The sequence below is a fragment of the Marmota flaviventris genome, chromosome 20 (assembly GCF_047511675.1).
Source record: "Marmota flaviventris isolate mMarFla1 chromosome 20, mMarFla1.hap1, whole genome shotgun sequence".
In the NCBI taxonomy this organism is placed as follows: Eukaryota; Metazoa; Chordata; class Mammalia; order Rodentia; family Sciuridae; genus Marmota; species Marmota flaviventris.
The window spans coordinates 12529364-12554959 of NC_092517.1; the positions used below are offsets into that span (position 1 = coordinate 12529364).

The 25596-nt window shown below is 38.1% G+C and overlaps 1 protein-coding gene across 2 annotated transcripts in view; it reads left to right on the top strand.

The window, feature by feature from the left end:
• Positions 1-25596, top strand: part of Grm7 (glutamate metabotropic receptor 7) — an 837641-nt gene that overhangs the window by 537385 nt on the left and 274660 nt on the right. For both annotated transcript variants that reach the window (XM_027931895.2, XM_027931894.2), the window contains exon 5: positions 8513-8653. In XM_027931895.2, coding sequence (XP_027787696.1) covers positions 8513-8653 — 141 coding nt within the window. The remainder of the gene's footprint in view (positions 1-8512; positions 8654-25596) is intronic.

A 25596-nucleotide genomic window follows, 5' to 3' on the forward strand; every position in this document is an offset into this window, starting at 1 on the left:
ATCAGTAAAAACCCAGGCCTGAAAGAAATGTTGTAAGCCATATGACTAAGGCCCTATTTCCATGCTCTCTGCAGAAGAGCAAAAGTATCCCACCATACAGTGATCCATTATCCGGTCCACAGCCTGTGGTCTCCAGGTAGAAGTCTCTTTCCAAAATCATCCACTCCAGGGACACTTATTTTATTTTCCATCTCTATGGACCTTGGACAACTTGAACAGCCCCCACACGACACATATTATAGCTATGAAGTTTACATGAGTGTACATGTTATAGGGAAATGGTGAGGGACTTTCACACGTGGTGTTCTTCTTAATGTCAGGAACTGATATTGAAACTACTAGTGTCCACCAGAGGAAAGAAAACTGGCATTTAGTAAACAATATCAAAGTGTTAGTTGGTTTAGCTTAAAATTTTAAATTTTCAAAACCATCTTTAGGATATGTACTACTATCTTCATTTTCTAGATGAACAAACCTACATGTCTTTGCAAGTCCTTTCTGGAATAGGTTAAGCAAGGAATGAATAAAATAGAATAAGCAGACAAAACAACACCAAAACAAAATCATCAGAAAACTGATGTTTTAACTTAGTGTCAAAACATGTTATGTTGACTTAGCGTAACATAAGTGAAATAAAAAAGGATCCAAATTCTGATCCGTGTAACTCCAAACCCAGTCTCATGATAACTGAGTATTTCATAGTTTTTGTTATTAAAGTCCACATTTTTCTGAAATGTTTCTTCTTCTTTCCTCTTTTGCACTTCATATGTGTGTCTGTTAATTTTCTTTTAAGTTATGTAGCATTTACACTCCTGTTTCTTTTCTTTTTTTAAGTTATACATGGACACAATATCTTTATTTTGTTTATTTATTTTATGTGGTGCTGAGATCGAACCTAGGGTCTTACACGTGAGAGGCGAGCGCTCTACCGCTAATCCACTATCCCAGCCCCATACTCCTGCTTCTTGTCCAGCATTGTTATAAACTTTGTGTGTTTTGAAAGTTCAGTGATTCCAACAACCAATAGAGTAGATGTTATCATCCCTATTTTGTTGAGAAATTTAGTCTGGTTAGGTCTGTTGCTCCCATTCCAGTAGGAATGGGACCCTAGAATCCTAGCTTTAGTGTCTGCTTTTAAGCATTAAACTATCAACTTAGTATGTATTGTTTTTAACCATATTTATTCCCATATAAGTGTATTCAGATTACATAAATGCCCTCTGTTCCCTAGGCACTGCAGAAGAATGACAAATGGAAGGCATTCTGCATTATATAATATACAACAGCCCTTTGGAAGCATTTTGTGGGATAATAGTGTAGACTTTATTCCCTCTACCTCATCCATAAAAACTTCCCGTGGGATTGTTTGTTCTTTGTGGAATAATCTCCATGCAATAATTCTTATTTGTTTTCTCAAAAATGATGGCTGATTTCCACCACTCATCAGTAGACACAGCCAGAGTGTCTTGGGGTATGTCTGAGAGCCTGAATTGGTCCCACTAGATCAGTAATTATCTTCTTGCCAAACTGATTTAAATGTCTTTAACTTCCTTTTACTTCAGTAAATGTTTATAGGAACTCAAATGGGGAAAGTGGAGATGAATGGGAAGTAGTCCTTGACCAGTGAAACCCCAGGTTGCTAGAGGCAAACAAGGAACCAGCTGCTCTCAGCTCTGTGGAAGTGCACATAGGACCATGAATGACAATAAAAGTCCAAGGTAAAACTTCAAGAAGCACAGGCCTCAAGGGTGCACCCCCACTTTCTACAGCAATGTGAAATTGCATCATGAGACAGAAAACCTCAGTTAACTTGCTTCAGATTGAATCCACCCAAGGTATCCTTATATATTTTGTGAGTTCATATAATGTTAAATTTCTAGTGTCCAACTGGATCATTTCCCTATTATTCAACCAGTTGCTGTTTGATAGATGATGATTATAAGGGCCTCATTTCCCTAGTAATTTGAAATACTACTTGTTTTGGTCTGCTTTTTTATTGTTGTGACCAAAAGACCCAACAAGAACAATTTTAGAAGAAGAAACCTTTTTTGGGGGCACACAGTTTCAGGGTCTCAGTTCATAGATGGCTGACTCCAGTGATCTGGGTGCAGTGTGAGGCAAAACATCATGGCAGAAGAGTGTGGTGGAAGAAGGCGTCTCAGGACATGGCCACCAGAAAACACAGAGACTAAGCTGAACTCAACAAAGCACAGCTGCACAGTGACCCACCTCCTCCAGCCACAACCCACCTACATATAGTTACTACCCAATTAATTGCTGTCAGTGGATTAATGCACAGATAATGTTAATGTAGTCATAACACAAGTCATTTCACCTCTGAATTGTTTTGCATTGTCTCACAAATGAGCTTTTAGGGGATATCTCACATCTAAGCCATAACACAACCTTTATTCTACTGTCAACTCCCCCTGCCCATTTTTCTGGGCTTTCTGTTATATTCTAAGATCTGTTGATCCTTTATTTGTGCCCATGCCAGTACTATTTCATTAGTACTGGAATACAGAATTAACTTATAATTTATTGTTAAAACATTGCTCTATCCCCTCACCAGAAGCTGCAAACACTCATCCATTCTTGGTCTTCTTTTTCAGTTATCTTGATTCTTGTATTTTTTTTTCCATGTGAACTTTGAAGCCATGGGTCTTATGTAGGGGAAAGAACTTAATATTTTTACTCAGATCAGATGCAATTTACAAATCAATTTGGAGGATGTTGACTGAAGGATACTGCAAACCCATCTTGAAAGACTGAACTTGGTCCCATTAAATGGAAAGATACCATTTGTGCTTGGAGAGGTTTGTTTGCTAGCTGTTTAACTGGTTTTCTCTTCCATTACATTTTTTAAGTAGTATTATTTGAGTAGATATGTATAGATGATTTCTCTCTGTTAATTGACTTCCGTAAATTTAGAAGCTTATTTAAGGGCGTATTCTGAAGGATCTCATATAGTATTTCTCATGTCAGTGGAGTTTAAATATGGCTCAAGTAGTAGCAAAGGTGTATTAATTTAAAAGAGATGCACTTTTCAGCTAGCTATGGTGGTCTACGCCTTCAATCCCAGCAATTTGGGAGGTTGAGAAAGGAAGATTGCAATTTCAAGGCCAGTCTCACCAAATTTATGAGGCCTAAACAACTTAGGGAGACCCTGTCTCAAAATTTAAAACACGGGGGCCTGCAGATATAGTTCAGTGGCTAAGCACCCCTGAGTTAAATCCCCAGTGCAAGAATAAAAAAGAGAAAGATGCACTGCTTATGGTGAAAGGTTCTATGTCAGCCCTCAAAATGAATATATGGTACAAATGGGGAAAGAAGCCCAGGTTGGTAACCATAAGGGGTAGTGGTAGATAGCAGAGTGAGCTGGAGAAGTAAGGACCACTCTCAAGCAGTGGGGTTTTGACCACCTGCCACTTGCTGCCACAGGGAATGGGTCTGTGTTACCAGTTCTTCTAAGTTTGCAAGTGAAACCAGGAATGTAGAGTTTGAAACAAAATCTCTTGGGTTTTATGTTGATTTCAAAATTATTCTGGTGCAACATAGTAAAGGACAAGACAAGTCTACAGGCTAAATGCATTCCACAAGCCTCCAGTTTGTGACATCTGATGAAATAAATGTTATCATTTAAACCAAAGAGAAGTTAGCAACTTTACAACAATGTTTTACTTGCTATAGTTTTGTTAGTTTCCTTGGGCTGCCATAGAAAATGATCCCAATTGTGATGCTTAAAATAAGTTTTTTTTTGTTTTTTCTTCTATGGTCCCAGAGGTCAGAAATCCCCAGTCAAGGTTTTGGCAAGACATGGCCTTCTGAGGACTTGAGGACTTGAGGAGAGAATCCTCTTTTCCCTCTTGCTGCTTCTGGTCATTTGAGGGAGACAATGGCTTATGGTTGCTTCCATTTGGTCTCTGCTGCCTTTTTTTTTTTTTTTTTTTAATACCAGGGTTTGAACTAGAGGCACTTAACCACTGAGCCACATCCCCAGTACTTTTTAGTATTTTTCTAAAATTTTTATAGTTGCAGGTGAATATCATGTCTTTATTTTATTTATTTATATGTGGTGCTAAGGATTAAACCCAGTGCATGACATATGCTAGGCAAGTGCTCTGCCACTGAGCTACAGCCCCCCATTTTAGTTTTTGAGACAGGGTCTCACCAAGTTGCTTAGGGTCTTGCAGAGGCTGGCCTTGAACTTGCAATCCCCCTGCCTCAGCTTCCTGAGTCCCTGGGGTTACAGGCATATGCCACCACACCTGGCTCTGCCTCCACTTTCACACGACCTTCTTCCCTTCTCCCTGTGTCTCTCCTCTGTGTGTCTGTTGTAAGGACCCTTAGATTGGACTTAAGGCCCACATGAAATACTCAGGATATGTTCATCTCTAGATCCTTCTTTTTTCAAAAGAAGTTCCATTCAGAAGTTTGGGATATTAGGACATGGAAATACATTTTTTGAAGGACATGATTCAACCCATTCTAGTGAGTTATAGAAATAGAGCATAAAGCAAATGCACACCATTTGAAAATAAGTATGTTGTCACCAGAGTGAAAACTTAGTAACAAGACCAATGCCCCTACATCCTTACTTCCCTCTACTATTGTCTGCCTTCTCTATTCTACCTTCAGAAATGATGTATTTTCTGGTATGTCCTATTTCAACCATAACACTTCCATTGCTTTTCTCTAAAGTTGGACCATGTATGTCTGCCTCCTCAAATCATGTGGCTTAGTTCTGCCTAATTTTGGACTTTGTATGACATGAGTAATTCTGAGTAGACTTTTCTGTTCCTTGTTTGCTCATCTGTTCTTGTGATTCTGTGAACTGCGTTCTTTTTTTGTTTTTTGCTGTGTAGGATACTAGAGTATATGCATCCCATAGTTCATGAGCATTTGGGATATTTCACATTTTAATTGTGAATAACATCTCCAAACATTCTTGAACATATACCCTAGGGCTCATGAGTAAAGCTTTCTCTAGTAAATGAACCCAGAGTAGAATGGCTGGATCTTTAGAATACACACATTAGCAGTATTAATAGGTAACACTGATCTATTCTTTTTTTCGCCCCCCCTGTAGCGTCTGTCACCCTTGGCTAAATGGGGAAGGTGTGGGCCATGGCTCCTGTGCCATGGACTCTTACTATAACACTGATCTATTCTGCAAAGTGGTTTATAGAATAACCCTCTCAGCAGTAGGGGAAGTGAGTACTGCTACTTCTCACCCTGATCAATGTTTCTCTCTCCCCTCCTCTATTCTCATTCTCATGTTCTATTTGTATTTCCTGTTATTTAATCCACTGGTATTATATAACTGATAATCTCTCTCAATACTTAGCACATCTTCCCCGAGTTGGAAGCAGAACAGGAAATGCCAAGAGTCTAGGCCAGAGGTCTTGGGAGCTCCTTGGCACTTGGGCTGAGAGAGCAGTTCTCATCTGCAATGCATGAGTGACCTGAGATGGCTGTTATCAGGTTGCTTTCTGATACCACATAAAGCCCCATTAGTAGCTGTCAGCCTCCTCCTGCCCCAGCAGAGCAGGCAGCTCTGTCCTCTGACCCTGCTCTTGACATTCTGATAGCTTTCCTTTTATATCACACTCTGGTAGGAGATTTTTTTTTTTTTCCCCCTTACAGCTGGAAAGGTCACTTCTCAAACATACCACCTGGGATGAATTATGTCTCTATTGATTTACACTCTCTTGTCTCAGCCACAAATTTCAGGGACTGTTTGAGGGCAGTACCCCGTTTAAAAGGGGAAAGAAGCAGGTACTTACAGTCATAATGCCAGCTAAAGCCCTATTCGTTTTCTGTATGTTGTTCCAAGTTTTGTCCTAAGATTTTAGCAGTGTTTCTCACTATGTACCCAGTGGGACACTGGTTTCAGAACAGCATGAAGATTAATTTCTGAAATGAAACTCATCAGTCCAGGAAAAGGAAAAAAAATTGATACTCAGAATTCCATCTGCTTCATATAAAAGATTGATCTTTCTCCTTTGTTGTAACTCTGATTCTGTTTCCTTTGAACTAAAATCCTGGTCTCCATGCCTAAGGATATATACTTTAAAACTCTGATAATTTAACTAATAGTAATGAGAGATGCATTCAGATAATTTTTCTTCTGAGATCTAGTAGAGATGGATGAAAGCCTCAATTCAATAGGAAACAAGGAACACAATTACATTATTAGAGTTATTCTAATTTCTGTGTCTAGCCTTGACTCTGCTCCACATTGGGGTCTGCACATCTTGTACTGAATACCCTGTTCATGAAAAAAAGATAGGCAGGATCTTTAGGTTGTGGAGTGAGGGCTAAAAGTGAGGGTTTAGTGTCTTCAGGCAAAAGGAAGACATTAAACCAGCCCTTATCTCTTACTAAAGAAGAGCTACCCAGAGATGCCAAGTATACTCTAAGGCACCATAAATGTATGGCTATAATAAGATCTTTCTTAAAATAGGAAAGATAGGAAGGACAGCAGAATAAAATAGACACTACTATTGTTGTATGTATATACGGGACTGTATGACCAATGTGATTCAGCAACCTGTACACTCAGAAAAAGGAGTAATTATACCTCATTTGATTCAAATGTATGATATGTCAAGATCATTGTACTGTCATGAGTAACTAATGTAAAAAATAATTTTTTAAAAAAAGCTTGAAGATCTGGGGCTGGGGCTATATAGCTCAGTGGTAGAGCACTTGCCTAACATATGTGAGGCACTGGATTCTTTCCTCATTACCTCATAAAAATAAAATAAATAGAAGAGATTGTGTCCATATACAACTTAAAAAAATGAAGATCTCTTGGACAGTACATACTTCTTTTTTTTTAAAAATTTTTATACCCAGGATTTAACCCAGGGTACTTAACCACTGACCCACATCCCAGGCCTTTTTATTTTTTTAATTTTGAGACAGGGTCTCAGTTGCTGAGGCTGTCTTTTAACTTTAGATCTTCCTGCCTCAGCCCTCCCTGAGTAGGAAGCAAAATCACTGGGATTACAGGCACACCCCACCACACCTGGCTGACGGTAACAGTCTTCAAGAATGAAAATGAGTAGAAGCCACTTGTGAAAATTGATTCAGTATTTTTTCAATATCTCTGGTAAAGAGACATCAATAGATTGTTAGGCCCTGAAAGAAATCTGACTCTGCTAAGCAGAGGTATGTCAGGAAGAACTAACTAAATGGTGTAATATCCATCTGATATATCTGCCTCTTTGAATGATGTGACAGGAATCCTGTTTTCCAAAACTGGCCTTAGCCCTACCACTGTCAGACCGTGAAGCCGGTTGTACCATTGAGTGATCTGCCTATTCCAACACCTGACCTCATAATTGTTTCATTCTTCTACCTACTAAACCACTGAGAAAAATGTATATGAATACTTCTTATTTTTGTAATGTATCAATTGATGCAATTTTTTCATGGTCTCAAAGGAAAACTTTGAATAAGTTGAGTATGTGAAAACAACTCCTTCTTCCCTGGTTCTTGACCTTCAACTCTTAAGTTTTCAGAGAAAGAAGGTGGTACCACTTTCTTATTTACAGAGAAGATACAGAAGACTATGACATAGTGAGATCAGTGGAGCTGGAATTGAAGTCTGTCCTTTGTGACTCTGAATCCAATATTTTTTCTTGACTCATTCTCACAAGAACTTATAGTACCATCAGGATGTTTAAAGTTCCATTATCTTAAAAAGGCAGAAGTCCTGGGAATCTTGTCACTAGGTCTAATTTGGACACTCTTTATGAATAGCATTGAGGTTTATGTTGAGCTTATTTCATCCATGGCCTCTTAAAAAAAAATCTTCTATTCTCATTTTGACTACAGAGTCTGTTATATGATGGGATTGTCCTAAAAGAATGAATTGTTAAAATGATACTCCTAGGTCAGTCACTGAATTAGCAATGTAGATGGTGGTGTAAAGGTTGATCTTGGATGTGTTATTTTTTTCTAAGCCATCTTCTCATCTGCAAATGGGAATAATAATAGTAACTACCCAGAGGCTCTTAACCATTGAGTCACATCTCCAGCCCTTTTTATTTTTTATTTTGAGAAAGGGGCATGATAAGTTGCTAAGGCTGACCTTGCACTTGTGATCTGCCTCCTTCACCTTCCTGAGCTGTTGAGATTACAGGTGTGTGCCAGTGCACCTAGCTGGCAGTTATTATCTTGATGATACTGCTGAGAATGTTTTGTCCTGTTTTAGCTCATCAGAAATGCAAACATGTTCTCATCATTATGTCATTTCTAGGCTCTCTGATGCAAATTTCACTGTGCCAGTGTTATTTCTAGGCCACACATCAGCCTGGCAGATTCATTCATGACCTTGGAATATATGTTTTTGTCGTCTTTCATCGATGATGATTTTTGCTTTTGATTGACATAAAAAGCATCTTGTCTACTAAACCGAAGAAAAACCATCACTGGCGTTTTTATTTCTAGATGTGTCCGGAGAGCCCCATAAACACTGACCTTTTCTTTCAACTCTGTTTAGGATTTGATGCCTACTTCACATCTCGCACCCTTGAAAACAACAGAAGAAATGTGTGGTTTGCCGAGTACTGGGAGGAGAACTTCAACTGCAAGTTGACTATTAGTGGGTCAAAAAAGGAAGACACAGATCGCAAATGCACAGGTAATTTCATTGTCATTGTCCTTTTCCTGTGACTTGACGTGGCCAGCATTGAAATGTCTGCATAGTTGACAGAAGGAAGCTTGGCTGGAGACAAATTGAAAAAGTAAATTGAATTTTACTAGGATTGTTCAGAAAATAGAACAGGAGCATAAGTCTTGCAGGACAATAGAAGTACAGACAAGACTGTATTCTTTTCTGCCTGACCATCAAGCAGTAATTGACATTTTCATTGATTCTCTGAATTCAGAAGAGGTCACATTGTTTTGAACACTGTCATTGATGAGTATTAGTTCATCTTTTAGCCAGGGGTGTGAAGTCATTTTCACATATTCAAAAATCTCTAACAAATTTTATTCCAGTACTACATTTAACTATTACCAAGAATGGTATATTTGATTAAGGAAACAAAGTGCTATGAGTTTCTAATAATGAAATTTTCAAATGATTTGCATGATATCTAACTTAAAAAGTCAATTGCTAGTTAAAATACACTTAAAAATATTTACTCCTCCTTATATGTAAACTTATGTGAGTGGTCCAAATATGAATATGTATGCCTAAATAGAATAAGATATATTTCATGCTTGCATAAATAGATCAAAACATACACTTATGTCACGTATATCTAAAAAGAACAAATAAAATTTTTAAAAGAATGTGTGTTCAGGTAGTCAAAAAGAAAAATCACATTTATGCATGTATTCATTCATTCATAAGTGTTATTAAACAACCTCCTTTTCTGCTAAGAACTGTGCTAGGCATTTGTTGTTTCAGGATGAGTGAACCAGGTAAGGCTCTGCTTTCATGTTGCTTATAGTCCAGTGGGGGGAAATTTAACATTATTCCAGTGATCTAAGAAATAAAAAATTATGGACTGTGATACATATTCTTAGGGTTATATATTGCAGTCCATAATTATGTATATTATGAGGACATGTAATTGAGGAATTTGACTTATAAGGTGGAAGCTTTCTCAAATGGAGGGAATGATACTTTTGTTAAGATCTGAAGATGAATGGTGTATTAAGAATTGTAATGCAGAAATAAATAAATATTTTTTAAAAATCTGAAGATGGCTTAGGGAAGGAGAAAAATGGGTTGGAGGGTTTCTTATAGAAGAAAACAGGGCAAAGAGGTGTACTAAGAGGGATTACTGTAATTCTGAGGATCTGAAAGACAGAAAAATGTCTGAGATTGTGTGAACTGCTGCTGCAGGTGCCAAGAGATGAGAAAATATGAAGTTGGTTGGGATATACCTAAATTTATCCTGGGTTTTGGACAACCATGGAAGGATGTTACACAAGGTTATGACATTACATATCATGTTAGTAGCAGCATTCCTCAACTCTGTTCCAGTAGCCTTCAACATTTTTAATGGTGACCTTGAAAAATCATAAAATATCTCCATTAGAACCAGGGAAGGGACATTCAGGTTGGATAAAATTCTAGCATTGAGTTTTATCTTTGCAGTATTGCTCTTTGAATTCTGGTTACCTGGGTGCTATAGTTGAAGCCACTAGACAAGCATCTATGAATCAGGTGGAATGCAGGTAACAACATGGTACTAAGAATACAACGAAGAGTTGAGGACTTAATTCTCAGTTGTTTTCTGTGAAAACAAAGAAGATAGGAACAGAGATGTGAATAAAAACAGTGATATGAAATGAACAGGATATATATGGAAGGCAGAACAGTGAACTCTAATGTCACATTAATCACATTCTCCAGCCTATGTTATGTAACAATAAAGTGTTTTCAGAAATATGGCTCAATAACGATGGGGGAAAGGGAATAAAACTAATTCAATGGTGACTGGACCTAGGTGACACAAAGCTTTCAAGTGGAAACCAAAAAAATTAGTTTGACATCTGGATAATTTGTCTCTAAGACAGGGAACATTCAAGTGTACCAAAAGTATGCAGATGATTGATGGAAGTTTTCTGAGTTTTTCTAACATTGGATGTTCTATGGGCTATCTGGAGGTGGAACCGATTGTCTGGTGGGCATCAGGATTATTCCTGTCTCTGGAACAATCTTCTTACATGTTCCAGCTTGTCTTTTTACATGATCCAATGCTTTCTGTCACCATATTTTAGTGTTGGCTAAAATTGATAACTTGGGTTTATAGAAATGGGGTTATTCCCCAAATTGCCACCTTGTAAAAATGGAAACAGAGCTGTCTTCCTGTTATACTCCTTTTGTATGAATAATCCATGATTAAGTTTACTAAATTACCTGGAACCCCAGATTATATCTTGGTCTTTCTTCCCCCTTTCCGTTCTTCCCTTTTTCTCTGTGATAAGATGCACCATTTTGAGGGATGGCAAGTCCTGTTGCTATCATTCTTACTTACTCTTGCAGGGATGAGAATATGTGGATGAATTTGTCTTTGATCCTTCACTTTTTTTCCAAGTCCTACTAAATTTATATATTGCTTTGGTAGTATTTTCAAAATACTGCTTAAAAAATCTTGACACGTAAGTGTCAAGAATTGTAAGAAAATTGTGGCTAGTCAGAGGGAAAAGAATCACAATGAAGAGAAGGGACAGTTCCATTGCAGAGATGAATTCTTGAATGTATGGTGAGAACCTGAGTCTTAAGCTCGACGAAGGCAGGGGAGAAAGAAGCACAGGTGGATTTATGGATGTGAAAGATGTGTAAGGCAAGTTACCTTAGTAGCCAGCTTTTGTAACATTAAAAGAATGTGTGCTGGCTGGGGATGTGGCTCAAGCAGTGGCGCGCTAGCCTGGCGTGCATGTGGCCCAGGTTTGATCCTCAGCACCACATACAAAACAAAGATGTTGTGTCTGCTGAAAACTACAAAATAAATAATAAAAAATTCTCTCTCTAAAAAAAAAAAAAAAAGAATGTGTGCATTAGGAAGAAGCTACAAGACAAGGTGGCTTCTGGATGAGTGGTCTAGTTTTACAATCCAGTAATACAGTATATGTTTAGTTTAGTGTAGAGATAGCGATGTTTAGATATGAGGAATATGGAAAAGAGTCCCCTTTGTAACTTTCAGTTACTAAGTTCTGTTAAAGAATAACAGTATAATACTCCATGTTTGTGAGCACAAATTAAAGTGTAAACATTTTAACATGCTCATTAGCTATAATGAGTTATTTCTTACATATCAATTCCAAATAGACCATCATTGAATCAGTCATCTTTCAAGTCAAGCTTCAAAAATAAGGAGTGAGATCCATAATATTTGAAGAGACCAAATTCTTGGAGTCATGGTTTAATGATGAGTTCTAAAATTCCATGACAGTAAAAGATCTTGAAAGGAAGAATAATTTTTGAAAAAAAAAACAAATGAAGAAATATGGGATAAGCTGTGCATACCTCATAATTTAACTTGGGGCTAGAAGCATTTTTACTGATTATAGCCATGTACTCTTCACTCCTATAAATTATCCCTGTTCACTTAACATTTCCTTCAAGTAAGGGATGCTACCATGTTCTTTAATATTTTAAGAACTTCTCACTTTTCCTTGATACCTGGTTCAAGCTAGCTATCTTCCTCCTAGTTTCCTTAGCAGTAGCCTAATTTTTACCATTAAAGATAAAACATTGGTATGACCAGTCCTGCTCATGGGCCAGCAGCTCTCAAGCTTGAAGGCTTCCATCCCTTGAGGCATGCAAGTGGACAGTGGCCCAACCTTTCCCTGAAAACACAAACTTTATTTGGCAGGTGTTAAGGCCATCCATGCTACTTTATGGTAGAGGTACATTCTCTCATTGGGTGTCAGCTCTTCACACTATGAAGCAAGCCCTTCTAGAGGGTTCCCCACAGACTCTCTCATTTAGAGGCAGAAAGATCAGGTGTGACCTGTTTTCAGGTTGTGTCCACGTCCCTGCACTTACAGCCAGTGGACTAAGTGTGTTTACCATGAGACCTCCCAGTACACTACCAACACAAAGACCAGTTTAGGGTTTGACCTCATTGGGAATAATGTTTCTGCAGAGAGACTAAGGCCAAGGAAAGAAGGAAAAGTACTCAAATGATGTCACTGGAAAACAGATGGAAGCCAAGTTGTAGAGAGGACAATTCCCATACTAAACTGGTTAAGAAGGTTTTGGAATAAAAAAACAACAACAACTTGGAATCAAAGGAGTTAGGAACCTAAGACTATAGCTGTAAAAGTTTGAATAGCATTATTTTACCTCTCAAAATGACTTTTTTCTTCCTTTTTTTTTTTGGCTGAATATTGAATCCAGGGGTTCTTCACAACTGAGCCACTTCTCCAGCGCTTTTTATTTTTTATTTTCAGATATAGTCTCACTAAGTTGCTTAGAGCCTTGCTAGATTGGTGAGGTGTGCCTCTAACTTGTGATTCTCCTGCCTTAGCCTCCCGTGTTACTATGATTACAGGAGTGTGCCATCACACCCAGCTTCTTTCCTCATTTTTAAAATGAGGACAAAAACTTTAATTCTTAAATTGTTAGGCTTACATTAGATAATTCAAATATAGAACCTGAAATGACAGTGTCACCTAGTAAGAGCTCCATGTTGGTAATACTAATCTGTGGTTCTGGGCCTATTACTGTTGTCTGTAGGAATTTGTGAAGATTCCATCACCTGCATCAGTCTAGAGGAAAATCAAGGTATACTTCAAACTGCTGTGGAAAAATAAAGGCAGAGGTTTGGTTCAGCACATAATTGTAGATAGGAGCTCTTCACTGGGGTACATGTTACTGGGTGAGTGACTGATGGAGGTGCCAAAAGGTTTACACACAGGCATCACACAGTAGAATGTTCTGAGTGCAATAAGGTCAAGACCCAACAGATTTCAGCATCATGGTGCAGAGTCTGTGTCCAGGTACCACAGGGCTTGGATTTGCACTCCTTATTTACCAAATTCTTCCCATTTTACTGTGATGAGCTATATCCTCGCATGGCTGGTAGCATCCTCAAGGTCTCGGCTCCCAAATGCATTTTTCAAATCAAGAAGGAGATTCTGGGAATCTGCATGTGCCTGTTGCAGCCATAAAGATTATCACTCTGTCAAATCTATGGCTCACACAGAGCATTTGTCTAACTAACATCTTCTTTCTGCCAAATGCCACTTTGCGGATTCTGATTCATCAGTGTTACCTCTTTGCTGAAAATAAGGAACCAGCTTTTAGAAATCCATCATCCTGTGAAGGGGCAATTTGACTTTCAGAGTTGTGTTTTCCTTTTGTGATGACAGAGGATAAATGAATTGGCAACATTTTTTTTTAAACAACTCACATATTTCATTGCTTTTATTTCGAAGTCACAGGACAAGCCGATTTCTGTTTTGATTTGTGTGCTTCTCAACCAGTGTTCATTGTGGAAAGAGATTGGGGTAAAGAGCAAACTGGTAAATTCCATATTTTGTAAGGTCAGAACCATTAGCTGTGTTATCTTTCACACCTCATTTCTGAAACCTAGTAGTTTAAGTAAAGGTCTCTTTGTTACTGGTGCTGAAAATCCAATTCCTAAATACTGTAAGTGGACACACTGTCTATTTCTTAAGTCTTTCCTTCTCACTAGAACCCAGACCCATTGGAGCCTCCATAATTTGTTAACAAATTCTAGGACAAAAGAGTTACACTTAAGAAAGTCAAGTGCTTTGGGAATACACATGCAGAAACAATTTATGTCTCTACAATTAGCTTTTGTCATTCTTTTATTCTATTCTGAATTGACCTTTCATTATGACATAGATGCTGTATTGTGGCACCTAATTTGTGTAGCACGATTGAAGAATCCACATAAAAATTTGATAAATACTGTCTGACCCTTGATGCTTGGAGACATTTTGAAGTCCGTTGAATGGCAAGCCATGCAAGCTGCATTTTTACATCTCTTTGCTATCTCAAACCAAGGCTCAACACACATCAATTATGATTTATTCTCCATGAACATGTATCATAGGACTGAGTGTTCATATGCTGCTTTGTTAAATTTTTGGTTCTCTGACTCATCACTAAATGTCAGTCTTGATGAACATTTCTCTTCCCACCATTGTTCTAAGTCTTCCCCTACCTACCTCCTACATAGTTAGTTTCTGTTTTTGTGGTAACTGGAAACCTGTTAAATCATTAAGACTTTTTATTTGTTAACAAATTCATTTAAAGACAAACATTAAATATTAGTATCCTAGAATTGCCCCAGAAAGGTTAAAATATATAACTGTGGATTTAGTAAGACATTTTACAGCAATGATGGAGTTAACTTGCTAATAGAATTTAGATAGATGTCATTTAGCATAGGATTCCCCAATGTAAAATGATCTGAATGTCACATCAGAAATCTTTGTTCATCCTGGAAAATCTCTTGAAATCTTTTTTGAAACATGAAGTATTAAATGAAAATCATATGACCCAAAAGGATGATCGTTTCTAAACTTTGAGTTCCCAGATACTATAGTCAAAAATAGAGTTTAGTGTCACATTTAATCGAATGGAGTGCCATGTAAATGCTATAGCTTTATTTTTAATTCACTTAGATGTGAAATTTATTTTCTTAATAAAGTTCTTTTTAACAGGAATTTAGGAACTAAAAGATAAACTCTTTTCAATGGCAGCATATTACCAACTGTGTCAATTGTCAAAATTATTCCACTGGATGAATTTGAGAGAAGATAAGCAAATGATTAGACAATGCTTGATTCTGACAGCATAATTAGCAGGGTCTTTCCTGTGGTTGTACATGGTAATAGGCAGAAATCTTGATGAACAAAACCACCAGTTTAAAAAATAGAACTTGTGATCATTTGCTGCAACTTCACTTGGTTTTGCAAGTCTCCATTCCCGAGTTTTATAGAAAGTTAACCAACCTTATTATATTCCCTTTTCCTACCTGGTCTATGGGTCTGACCTTCAGTTACAATGAAGTTACAACTTTTTTCAGCCCAAGTTGTTGCAGTTCCTTGTAGGGTAGCTCCGCGCTCTGGCCATTGGTTTCTATGCATGGCTACTCGTATCCACAGATCCAACACCAGAAATGTACCTTGTCTGTTACTACCCTTCCTGGTGGATCTCTGAAGATTACCACCTCATGCATTTATGGTGCTAACCTCAGTGTCCCGGGTTCGATTATCATTTTGAGGACCTCTTGGACCCTCCTGTCCTCATGGTTCAGAGGGTTGCAGAGCCTCAGACCTTTGCCTCAGCACTTAACCTTCATAGTCCCCTCAGCCACTCCTTTCTCATCTTCCAATCCTGAATGTCTTTAAGGAGACTGGGAAGGGAGACTAACTCAGATGCCGTCTTCCACATCTATTGCATATGGCATGTACTTTATATCCTGAATCCTGTAGAGATCCATTTTTTGAAGCTTAGAGCCTCATATTGACCATATAACACTGACTTTTAAAACTCAAAAAAGTTGATCTTCCTTTCTGCTCTTCCCTTCATTTTCTCACTCCCCCCTTTTTTCTGTCTACCCCACTCCTTCACCTGTGTATTCTCCTATTGTCTTCTGTTCAATGATAACCATCCTCCCTCAAAGCAATGAAGAAGAGTTTGGAATTTAGACAAAAAACTTGGGAGGAGAAATGCCAAGCACATTCATTAATGTAACATTAACATGTTAGAATATCATCTTCGAACACCAAAGTACAAAAATTAGAGCATGCCAGACCCTTGTCTTCAAAGAAATAATGCAGTCATAGCACTGAACTCATAAACTTTTTCCCTGAATCTTGACCAGATGCCCCAGGTGGGGGCTAGTTATCTTCACATTTATGAGTTCGCTATTTGTAGATGGACCCTGCAGTGGATGATTTCTTCCTCTGCCACCATCCCTAAGAAGCATGGAAAGGGGTCTTCCCCCCCCCCCCCCGCCTTTTTTTTTTTTTTTGAGAGAATTTTTAATATTTATTTTTTAGTTTTCGGTGGACACAACATCTTTATTTTTATGTGCTGCTGAGGATCGAACCCAGCGCCCCGCGCATGCCAGGTGAGCATGCTACTGCTTGAGCCACATCCCCAGCCCAACTTTCCCCCTTTTAATGCATGTCCCATTCCCTCAAATTCCACTTTTCCTGTAGCACCTCAAGGCACCCACAAGAACTGTGCTCAGAACTCTGTGCAGAATCAAACCAGGCAGAGGGATACCAAGTTGAAAGGAATACCCAGGTAAAACTGTTTGCATCAATGCTACAAGCCGCAGTTATTTGAGCTGTTTGTCATTAATTTCTCATTAACACCAGCATGCAGTGGCATTAAAGATGGGAGTTACAGCCTTTCCATATTTGGAAAAGATGTCAGGCAAGGCCACTCATGAAAAGAAATTCCTAAACTAGGCAAATTATTGTGTATGCATCTTTTAAGCAATGATTCTGATAAATAAAATGTCTCAATGTAAGTATAAATAAAGTGGATGCTTAGAGTCATTTTAGGAGGGATAAGAAAGGATGGTTGAATGACTCATCAAGTGTCTTCAAGAAAATCAGAATGGAGTGTAACTTCCCATGGAGTTTCTGGAATAGAAGTTTCCAATCCTCTCTCCATCCCCAAAGAGAAATATGGATACTAAAAGCATTTTTGGATTTTATAGTCTGTGCAAAGTCATAATCACATTTCTAAAAAATAAAAAAAGCTCAGAAGATAATTGTCAACTACATATAAAAAGCCAGATTAAAAACTTCACAAGTTCCTTCTAACTTTGTCTCTTTATTTTCAATATGGGAGATCCCAAATGGGTGGCCACATGGGGAGGCTTCTAATTTTCTCATCCTCAAATAATATTTATTATTTACCTTCCTAAGCACAGAAAGTTCTGTGCTGGTTTTAAATACAGTCTTTATTTATATAGAGACATGGAGTTCCAGCTGTAGGCTGAAGCCTCATGGTTTTGCTCGTAAGACAGGTGAGGATTTGAGGCATCAAATTGCCTGAGTTTAATGCTAGCTCTTTTTATTACTGTGACACTTCAGGTGTCTAGTCAGCTTTTTTGCTGCTGTGACCAAAAGACTTGACAAGAACAGTTTGAGAGGAGGAAAAGTCTATTTGGCACTCGGAGATTCATTGGTCTCAGTCCCTAAATGGCTGACTCCATTGCCCTCTCAGCCTCAGGTGAGGCAGCACATCATGGTGGAAGGGTGTGGAGGTAGAAAATCACTCAGGATATGGCCATAGGAAGCAGAGAGCTCCCCTAACTAAGAACAGAATATTGACCCCAAAGGCACCCCCCCAATACCTACCCACTTCAGCCACACCCTGCCTGCCTACAGTTACCACCCAGTTAATCCTTCAATGGAATAACACACTAATTAGGTTAAGGGGGACAGTAAAGACTCCTTTCCATGCTTCTTAGGGTTGGTGGCAGAGGAAGAAATCATCCACTGCAGGGTCCATCTCATAACCCATTCATTTAACTTCTAAAATTTTTTGCATTGTCTCATACACAAGGTTTTGGGGGACACCTATATCTAAACCATAGCAAGTTACTTAAACATTCTCATACCACTCCCATTTTCTCATCTGTAATGTAATAATTGTAATTTTCCCTGCTGTGTGGGATCTTTAATAATAATTAAATAGAACAACACTGGTGCAGATGCTTCTTGCTTACTGGCCTCATGCGCCATCTTGGTGGATGATGTTGACGGTGGTGACTGATACAAACTTTTCCATTTTTTTAAAAGAGCTTTCCATGATACATATTGCCAGTTCTTCTTTGATTTTCATGACAGTCCTTACTCTTCCTTTACTTGAAACATCCTTTATCTTATGAATTGTGCTATACACATCAGTACTATTCTGTATGTTTATCATTCCAGTGGATCCCCTAGAAACCTTGTGAGCTAAAGAAGGCAGGTATCGTCCCTCTTATACAGATTAAAACAAAACTCAACCTTTAAAAATTCATGATTTTTTCTGAGAACATGGCCACTAATGAGAAGTATGCATATATATCAGCAGCTAATGTTGTGCATTCATTTTCTCATGCATTCTGTCATTCATTTAATTATTCAGCAAATGGATACTGAGCGGTGGCACAGGACAAATGAATGTGCTGGGCAGTAGATGACAGGCATGGCCTTTGCTTTCAGGAGTTTATATTACCATATAGGAGGCAGGAAGAAAACTCTTATGTAGTTTGTGAAATAATTACAAGTTGTACTTAGTGCTATGGAAGCAAAAATTAAGAGTTTGAACTGGAAGGCTCCTATTGTTCCAAGAGTAGATTGTCAGCAGAGACGATCACAGCCTCGAGGCTGTCTGTAGGAGATTATTCCCAATATGCAGATGGTGAAGTCGAGGCTCAGATGCATTAACGGAAAGGTAAATGTAGCTCATTACTCTTAGTGCTTTTTCTCTTCTGATGCCTATCTGCCTTCCAAGACCCTTAGGGAATATGAATAGATGCTTTCAAATTTGGGGATAATTTTATTGTTTTGTTGATAACCAGTCCCTTTGCTTTATGATACCCAGGCCAACAGGGCTCTATTGGGACAAGCTTGATAATGATCATCAATTGATCCCTTTCAGTCATCACTAATGAACAGTTTAGTGGAGAAAGGAGTTATTCCCTTTCTTATTTCCTGAACTCAAAGTAGGGTAATATATTCCAGTTTAAGTTTAGATTTTATTATATTGATGAAAAATCTCATAAGTGTTTTGCAGGAAGGAAGAAGACAGAGGATTCAAACTCCTTGTCGCAAAGCAACTTGATAATACGATAGGGAATCACAGCCATGTGTACAGAATTCTATGTGGATATGTCTCCCTCACTTTGGTCCTACTGCCCCCTATGGACCAGGCAGACAGTCTTGCAAATTTATTGAAGCAAAGTGTAGAGATTGAATTATTGAGAAGCCAAAGCTGTACAGAATAATACTTTCAAGTGGAGTGCTACCAGTATTGGAGTAGCAGATATAAATCCAGCTTCCAAAGCGGTCCAGGTCTCTGGAAGAAATGCACAATTGACTGTGGAAGAAAAGTGTTGAATTATAAGATGTAGTTTCTTTTTTATTTGAGGAATAACCCAACCATCTTATTACAAGTTTTGGACAAATTTGTAACAAATGGCTGTACTTTAGAATCCAATTTTTTTAAAATACAAAAGACAAAAAGAAAAAGATTTCAATAGCCACACTGAAGCAGCTCCCCTCTGTGCATACAAGTGTACAAAAAGGAAATCACTGGAATGGCTAGTTATTAGACTTCCAATGACTGCCAGCCTGACTATTAATGTGACTATATAAATCACACATCCAGCAACAAGTGTATATCAGTAGATTTTCTCTTTTCTTGGACTAGCTTTAAGATAGCAGAAATAATTTTGAATTTTAAACACTCACAGCTTAGTGATATTTGTATCTTGCAAAATTAATCCCTGTTACTCTCAATATTGAGGACATTTCAATGGCCAACCCATTATTTATTGGAATAAGGCTGAGACCCTCAGCATGGTCTCTGGGATCCTATAGACTCTCATGCTCCTGTGCTCTGACCCTCTTTCAGTTCTGTGGGGGGATCTGCATTCTCCCTACCATAGGACCTTTGCACATGCTGTTCCCTCTGCCTGAAATTCCTTTTCCTCACTGCAATTTTTGACTAGTTTATACTCACCTGCTTGTCATTTCTCATTGTGCCACTTCTTTATAGAAGCCTCCTCTAAAGTCCCACAGTGATCTGTGGTTTACTGTCTACTCTCCTGCCTTTGCTCATCTTTCCTTCTGAAAGGCACTTGTCCAACTCGTGATGACGTACTTTCCATGTGAGTATGTGGAATTTTCTTTCTCCTGTTCTAAGCTTCAGGCTTAGTGAAACCTAGCCCTTACTCCTCTGTTTCTGCCTAGTTTCCTTCACATCTTCAGCCCCAGCTCAGATGGAGTACGAGTTTAATAAGTAATCATTAAGGAATTTTTACTTTCCATGCTTAAAAGCATCTGCTTTGCATGAAACAGTTCAATGCAATTGATCGGGTTAGAAGAGGAAGGGCAGGTGATACACACCTGCGTGTTCTTGAAGGTGCCCAGATTGCTGTACTTCAGGCACCATAGTGGCATCACTCATTTGAAGGATCAGCCCGGGAAAATAGGTTTAATCAGGGGCTTTGTAGGATTTATTGGTCTGTATGTGTTAAATATTTTCTAAGGCTCTTATGTTGTTTTGTAGAAGACACAAAACGAAAATACCAAGATCTGAATTTGTTTGTATTGACTAGTGTTCCATTTAAAAGAAAAAATGCAATAATTCCCAAATTGAATAAGTTATAATATCCTTTAACTGTTGTTCTCTTAAAAAAAACAAAACAAAAAAAAAACTACAGGAACAGACAACTGAAACAAATGCATCAGTGTGGACCATAGCCTTCCCTTGATTAGTTGTCATTTTCATTACTAAAGAATAGTTGTATTTTATGTGCAACTAGGAAAAACTCAGATACAGGGTTAAAACCATAATACTAAAAAATAACAAAATAGACAATATAATTAGATACTTTGTTAAATGACAGTGTCTTCCAAAAACATAGGCAAGTGAACACAAATCTAAATGAACAAAAATTGTTTTCATAAACTTTACACTGAAGATTTTAATTTGGGGCATCTTTTTAAAAATAATCCTAATAAGCAATATTTATTGAATACTTGCAATATGCCAGTCATTAGCCCAAGCAGTTTTCACAGATCATAATCATTCCCCAAATGGTTATTACAGTTTTATGTTCACTTTTGAGTTGATAAAAGTTTAAATTGGGTTTCAATTTTTTTTTTCTGCTCACAGAAGCTCTGAGATAGTGTTATTTCTGCTATTTAATAAATAACAGAGAGCAACAGCAGCTTGCCCAAGTTCACACAGCATCCTCCAGGCTGAGGGAACTTAGTTAAACCCCATGGGTCCCTCCATTAGAAAAATGACCAAGGCAGAATTCCCACCCTGAGTCTGGCCCACCTAGATCCCTGTGCTTCTACTTATTTCCTCTGTTCTGCATGGTGCTCCTGGATTGAGACAACTCAGAGTAAAAATGGGCACTGCTATGTCCAGGACATTTAGTACTATCCACCTAACACCTGGGAAAAGAAGTGGAGTGACACATGTGACCACAGGACCTCAGATTTCTGCTGTTTTTTTTTTTTGTTGTTGTTTGTTTTTAACATCTGCCTAAATCTAGAGTTTGACAAGAGTCCTATTTTAGAGATTTATTGGCTATTGTGTTTCCCTGCCTATGCAAGGTGTCGCCCATTTGGTCATTGAGTTTCTTTTTACCCAAGCATAGGGAAGGGTGTGACCCAAAGAAAAGTGACTATCGTTGAAAGAGAGATTGTACTGCTCTGATGGAGATGGTTGTCTGAAGCTCCAGGGTATGCCCCACTATCTCTTTCCTCTTGGGACAAGCTCTTAGGTTATTTGTTATGTCTCTTCTGATTTTAACCCTCTGTGTGTACTCTTTTATTGAAATACTGGATCATATCTCCTGGGCACTCTCCTACCCATGAGCACTCCTGGAGACTAAGACTTTCTCAGGATATCACTGGGGTTTATGATCCTGACTTGTAGTACATACGCAGGAAATAATTACACTGTACTTTAAAATCCTATATATGAAACTTACAGGGCTGGCATGGACTGAATCAAAAATTATAATAATTCTCTGAGCCCAACATAATAATAATACAAATCTCATGTGTGAGGCGGTACAAGAAAGTATAGGGGTGAAATGATTGGGCTATGAGAGCCTAAATATAATTAATATATTAATCTACTCTAATGGATTACCTGGTGGTAACTATAGGCAGGTAGGGTGTGGCTGGAGGAGGTAGGTCACCGTGGGCATGCCTTTGCATATATATTTTGTCCCTGATGAGCAGAGCTCACTCTGCTTCATGACAGTGGTGTCCTTAGCTGCTTCCCTCCGCCACACCTTTCCCGTGATATTCTGCTTCACTTGTGGCCCAGACCTCTGAAACCATGAGTCAAATAAATTTTTCCTCTGCTTGTTCTTCTCGGGCCTTTTGGTCACAGGGACAAAAGCTGGCTGACATGGGTTGATCATCTTGAATGTTTTATGACAACCCAGTGATTTGACAGACTATCATCTGCTGACTCTTTACTCTGTTTGCTTCCACAGTTTTCAGGTTTATACAAAGCATATTAAGGAAATATTGGAAGGCCTTTTGTTTTTTGCTTATATGGCTTGCTTCCTTAGGATATTTTCCTAGAACTTGTAAAACAGAGAAAAATGAGGACTGTAAAGCCCAATCACCTTAAAGTTTCTTTCATTTCCTGCTCATACTAGCACTGAAACCAGACAGCAGTGATTGTACACCTCTCTGCCTGTTTCCTAATTTATGAATGTGATGGTGTGCATACTCACCTGATAGTTTTGTTTTGCGTTTAAGGAGAAGCACTGCATTAATACATATAAAGTGCTCAGTACAATGCCTGGCACATAGGAAGCCCTCTGACAAGTGTGGTAAATGCACATTGTCCTCCCCCCCACCCCCTTAACTGATCCAAAGAATATAAACTTTTTTTTAGACAATGGAAATATATTGCCAAGTAAAATTCTGAAAGCACCATCCTAATTTATTCAGCCGCTGGCAAAGCCACTAAAATGTTACCTCTGTTTCAAATGTGTTTCTTGGAAAACTTGCAAGATTGAATATTTTTTCCCATATGTTGGAGGACTGATTTACCTGTTTTATGAGAGGCATTTTAGAGCCTTGAAATTGTTTTCGTATCCCTTATGTCATCTGATCACCCTACCACTCATTGGAGTCAGCAGAGCTGCTAATATTTACAGTCTACTGAAGAAAAACATAAAAGTAGAGTTCTGAAAGAGTTTAAGTGGCTCACTCTAAGCCACTACCATCTGGCAGAGCTGAGAGTTGAACCCAAGTGTTTGACTTTTCTTTGGTAAAAACTGATTCATAGAAGTATCATCTTTCTGGCATTCAAGGGTTAATATCATTTGTGTGTGTGTGTGTGTGTGTTAAGAAACAAAACAAGAGGGGCTTGGATTATAGCTCAGTTGGTAGAGTGCTTGCCTCGCATGTACAAGGTCCTGGGTTCAATCCCAGCATAAATAAATAAATAAATAAATAAATAAATAAATAACAAGAGTAATACTTTTCCCCATATAAATTTAAACCCTAGGGAGAATATCATTTCAAAATCTTATAAGCTGTGTCTGCTAGCTCACTTGGATACACAAAATAAACCTTACATTCTAAATATGTCATTTAAAAGATTTATTAAATGACAAAAAATTAGGTACATTTGGGGACATGGAGGAAGTTATTTCTTGTGTAGTTACAATTTAGTGGTTGTTGCCAATATAGAAATATTTTTATTATTTTTTTGTGTTTTGGTCCTTTTTTATTTAATATAATGATTTTTAAATAATGTATTTTGACATCATTCCGGCATTAAGGTATTCCCTCTTGGACCAGCTGGTCCTCCTAGTAGAAGATTTGCATGACCTGAGATATTCTATTCAAAGGTTTTGGGTAGAGGAGGCTACTACTTTGAACACCATTGTCTAATAAGTATGTGAAAAAAATTCCAATCACCATGATTCACTAGAAAAAAATGCTAATTAATCTACAATGAGATTCTATTACACATGGATAAAATGAAAAAAAAAATGGATAGCATCAAACATGGAAGCAGATATGGAGAAGCCACCAATCTTTTAAACACTGTTAAAATATGACGATTGGGGACATTGTTGCCTTCTTTAAAAGCTAAATATCCTGGAGACTATGATGCACAAGTCTACTCCTAAGCATCAGTCTAGGATAAATGAAGACACATGTCCCCAGACCCTTGTGTAGCGGTTCACAACTGCTTAATTTGTACTCAGTCCTCCTACGGCCAGTTCTCTCTGGGTCACTCATTTCTGCTTAGCTTGCAAGTAGAGGCACTGGTAATATTTTCAAAATATTTTTACGTAGAAAGTGATCTTGGAGGACAAATGTGGTAGGTTCTTATGGAACACAGGGAAGATTTGTAACTGGTCATCAAAATAAGAATAATACACCCCTCTGGAGTGAAGGTCATTTAGATACAATGACATAAAAGATTCCGTTTCCTAAAGCTCAGAATTTGACAGCTGTCACATAAGCACATTGTGTGTGCAGAGTCCAGCTGAACAACTCTCCTTCACCTCCACCGGACTTGAGGGGATCCAGTGCAAACAAAATTGTGCTGCTTCCTCTGCCTGGCTTTAAGCCCAGGGTCTAGTACCTCAACCTACTCAATGAAACTGTGGAAGGCAAACCTGTTATATGTGGGGCTTTTATTTTTTATTTAGACACAGGGTCTTACTGAGTTGCTTAGTGCCTTGTTAAATTGCTGAGGCTGGCTTTGAACTTGTGATCCTCCTGTCAGCCTCCTGAGTCGCTAGGATTATAGGTGTGCACCACCATGCCCAGCCCCTCAACAGTTGACTATGCCAAACTAGAAATAGCCCAGACGTCATATGGGAAAATAAGCAAATTCTACTATATCCATTAAGTGTAATAATATTGATAAAAATGAATTATTGATGCATGCAAAAAGTGGATAAATACAAATAGTATTATATAGATCAAGAAAAGCTAGACTAAACATTGTATGATTCTATTTGTTTGAGATACTTGAATAAACATAACTATAGTCCTAGATTTCAGACCAACAATTGTTTCTTAGTAAGAAGAGTTAATGATGAATAACAGGACACTGGCCCCCAACGTAATTCTGAAATAATAAAGAGTTCTGTGCACTGACATTAATAAGTTAAATTTGAACAGTTCACTCTTGACTTAGTATTTCAATGTATGCAAAATATACCTTCATTAAAAATATTTACACACTGGATTGGGAGTCAACTCTAAGCCATTTGTTATCTGTGTAATATTAGGTAAGTTATTAAACCAAGCCCCAGTTTTTCTACCTGTAAAATGTCAGTAATAATAATAGCACATAGGTTGATTAAATGAGATAACTCATGCTAAGTGCTTGAGGTAACTTTT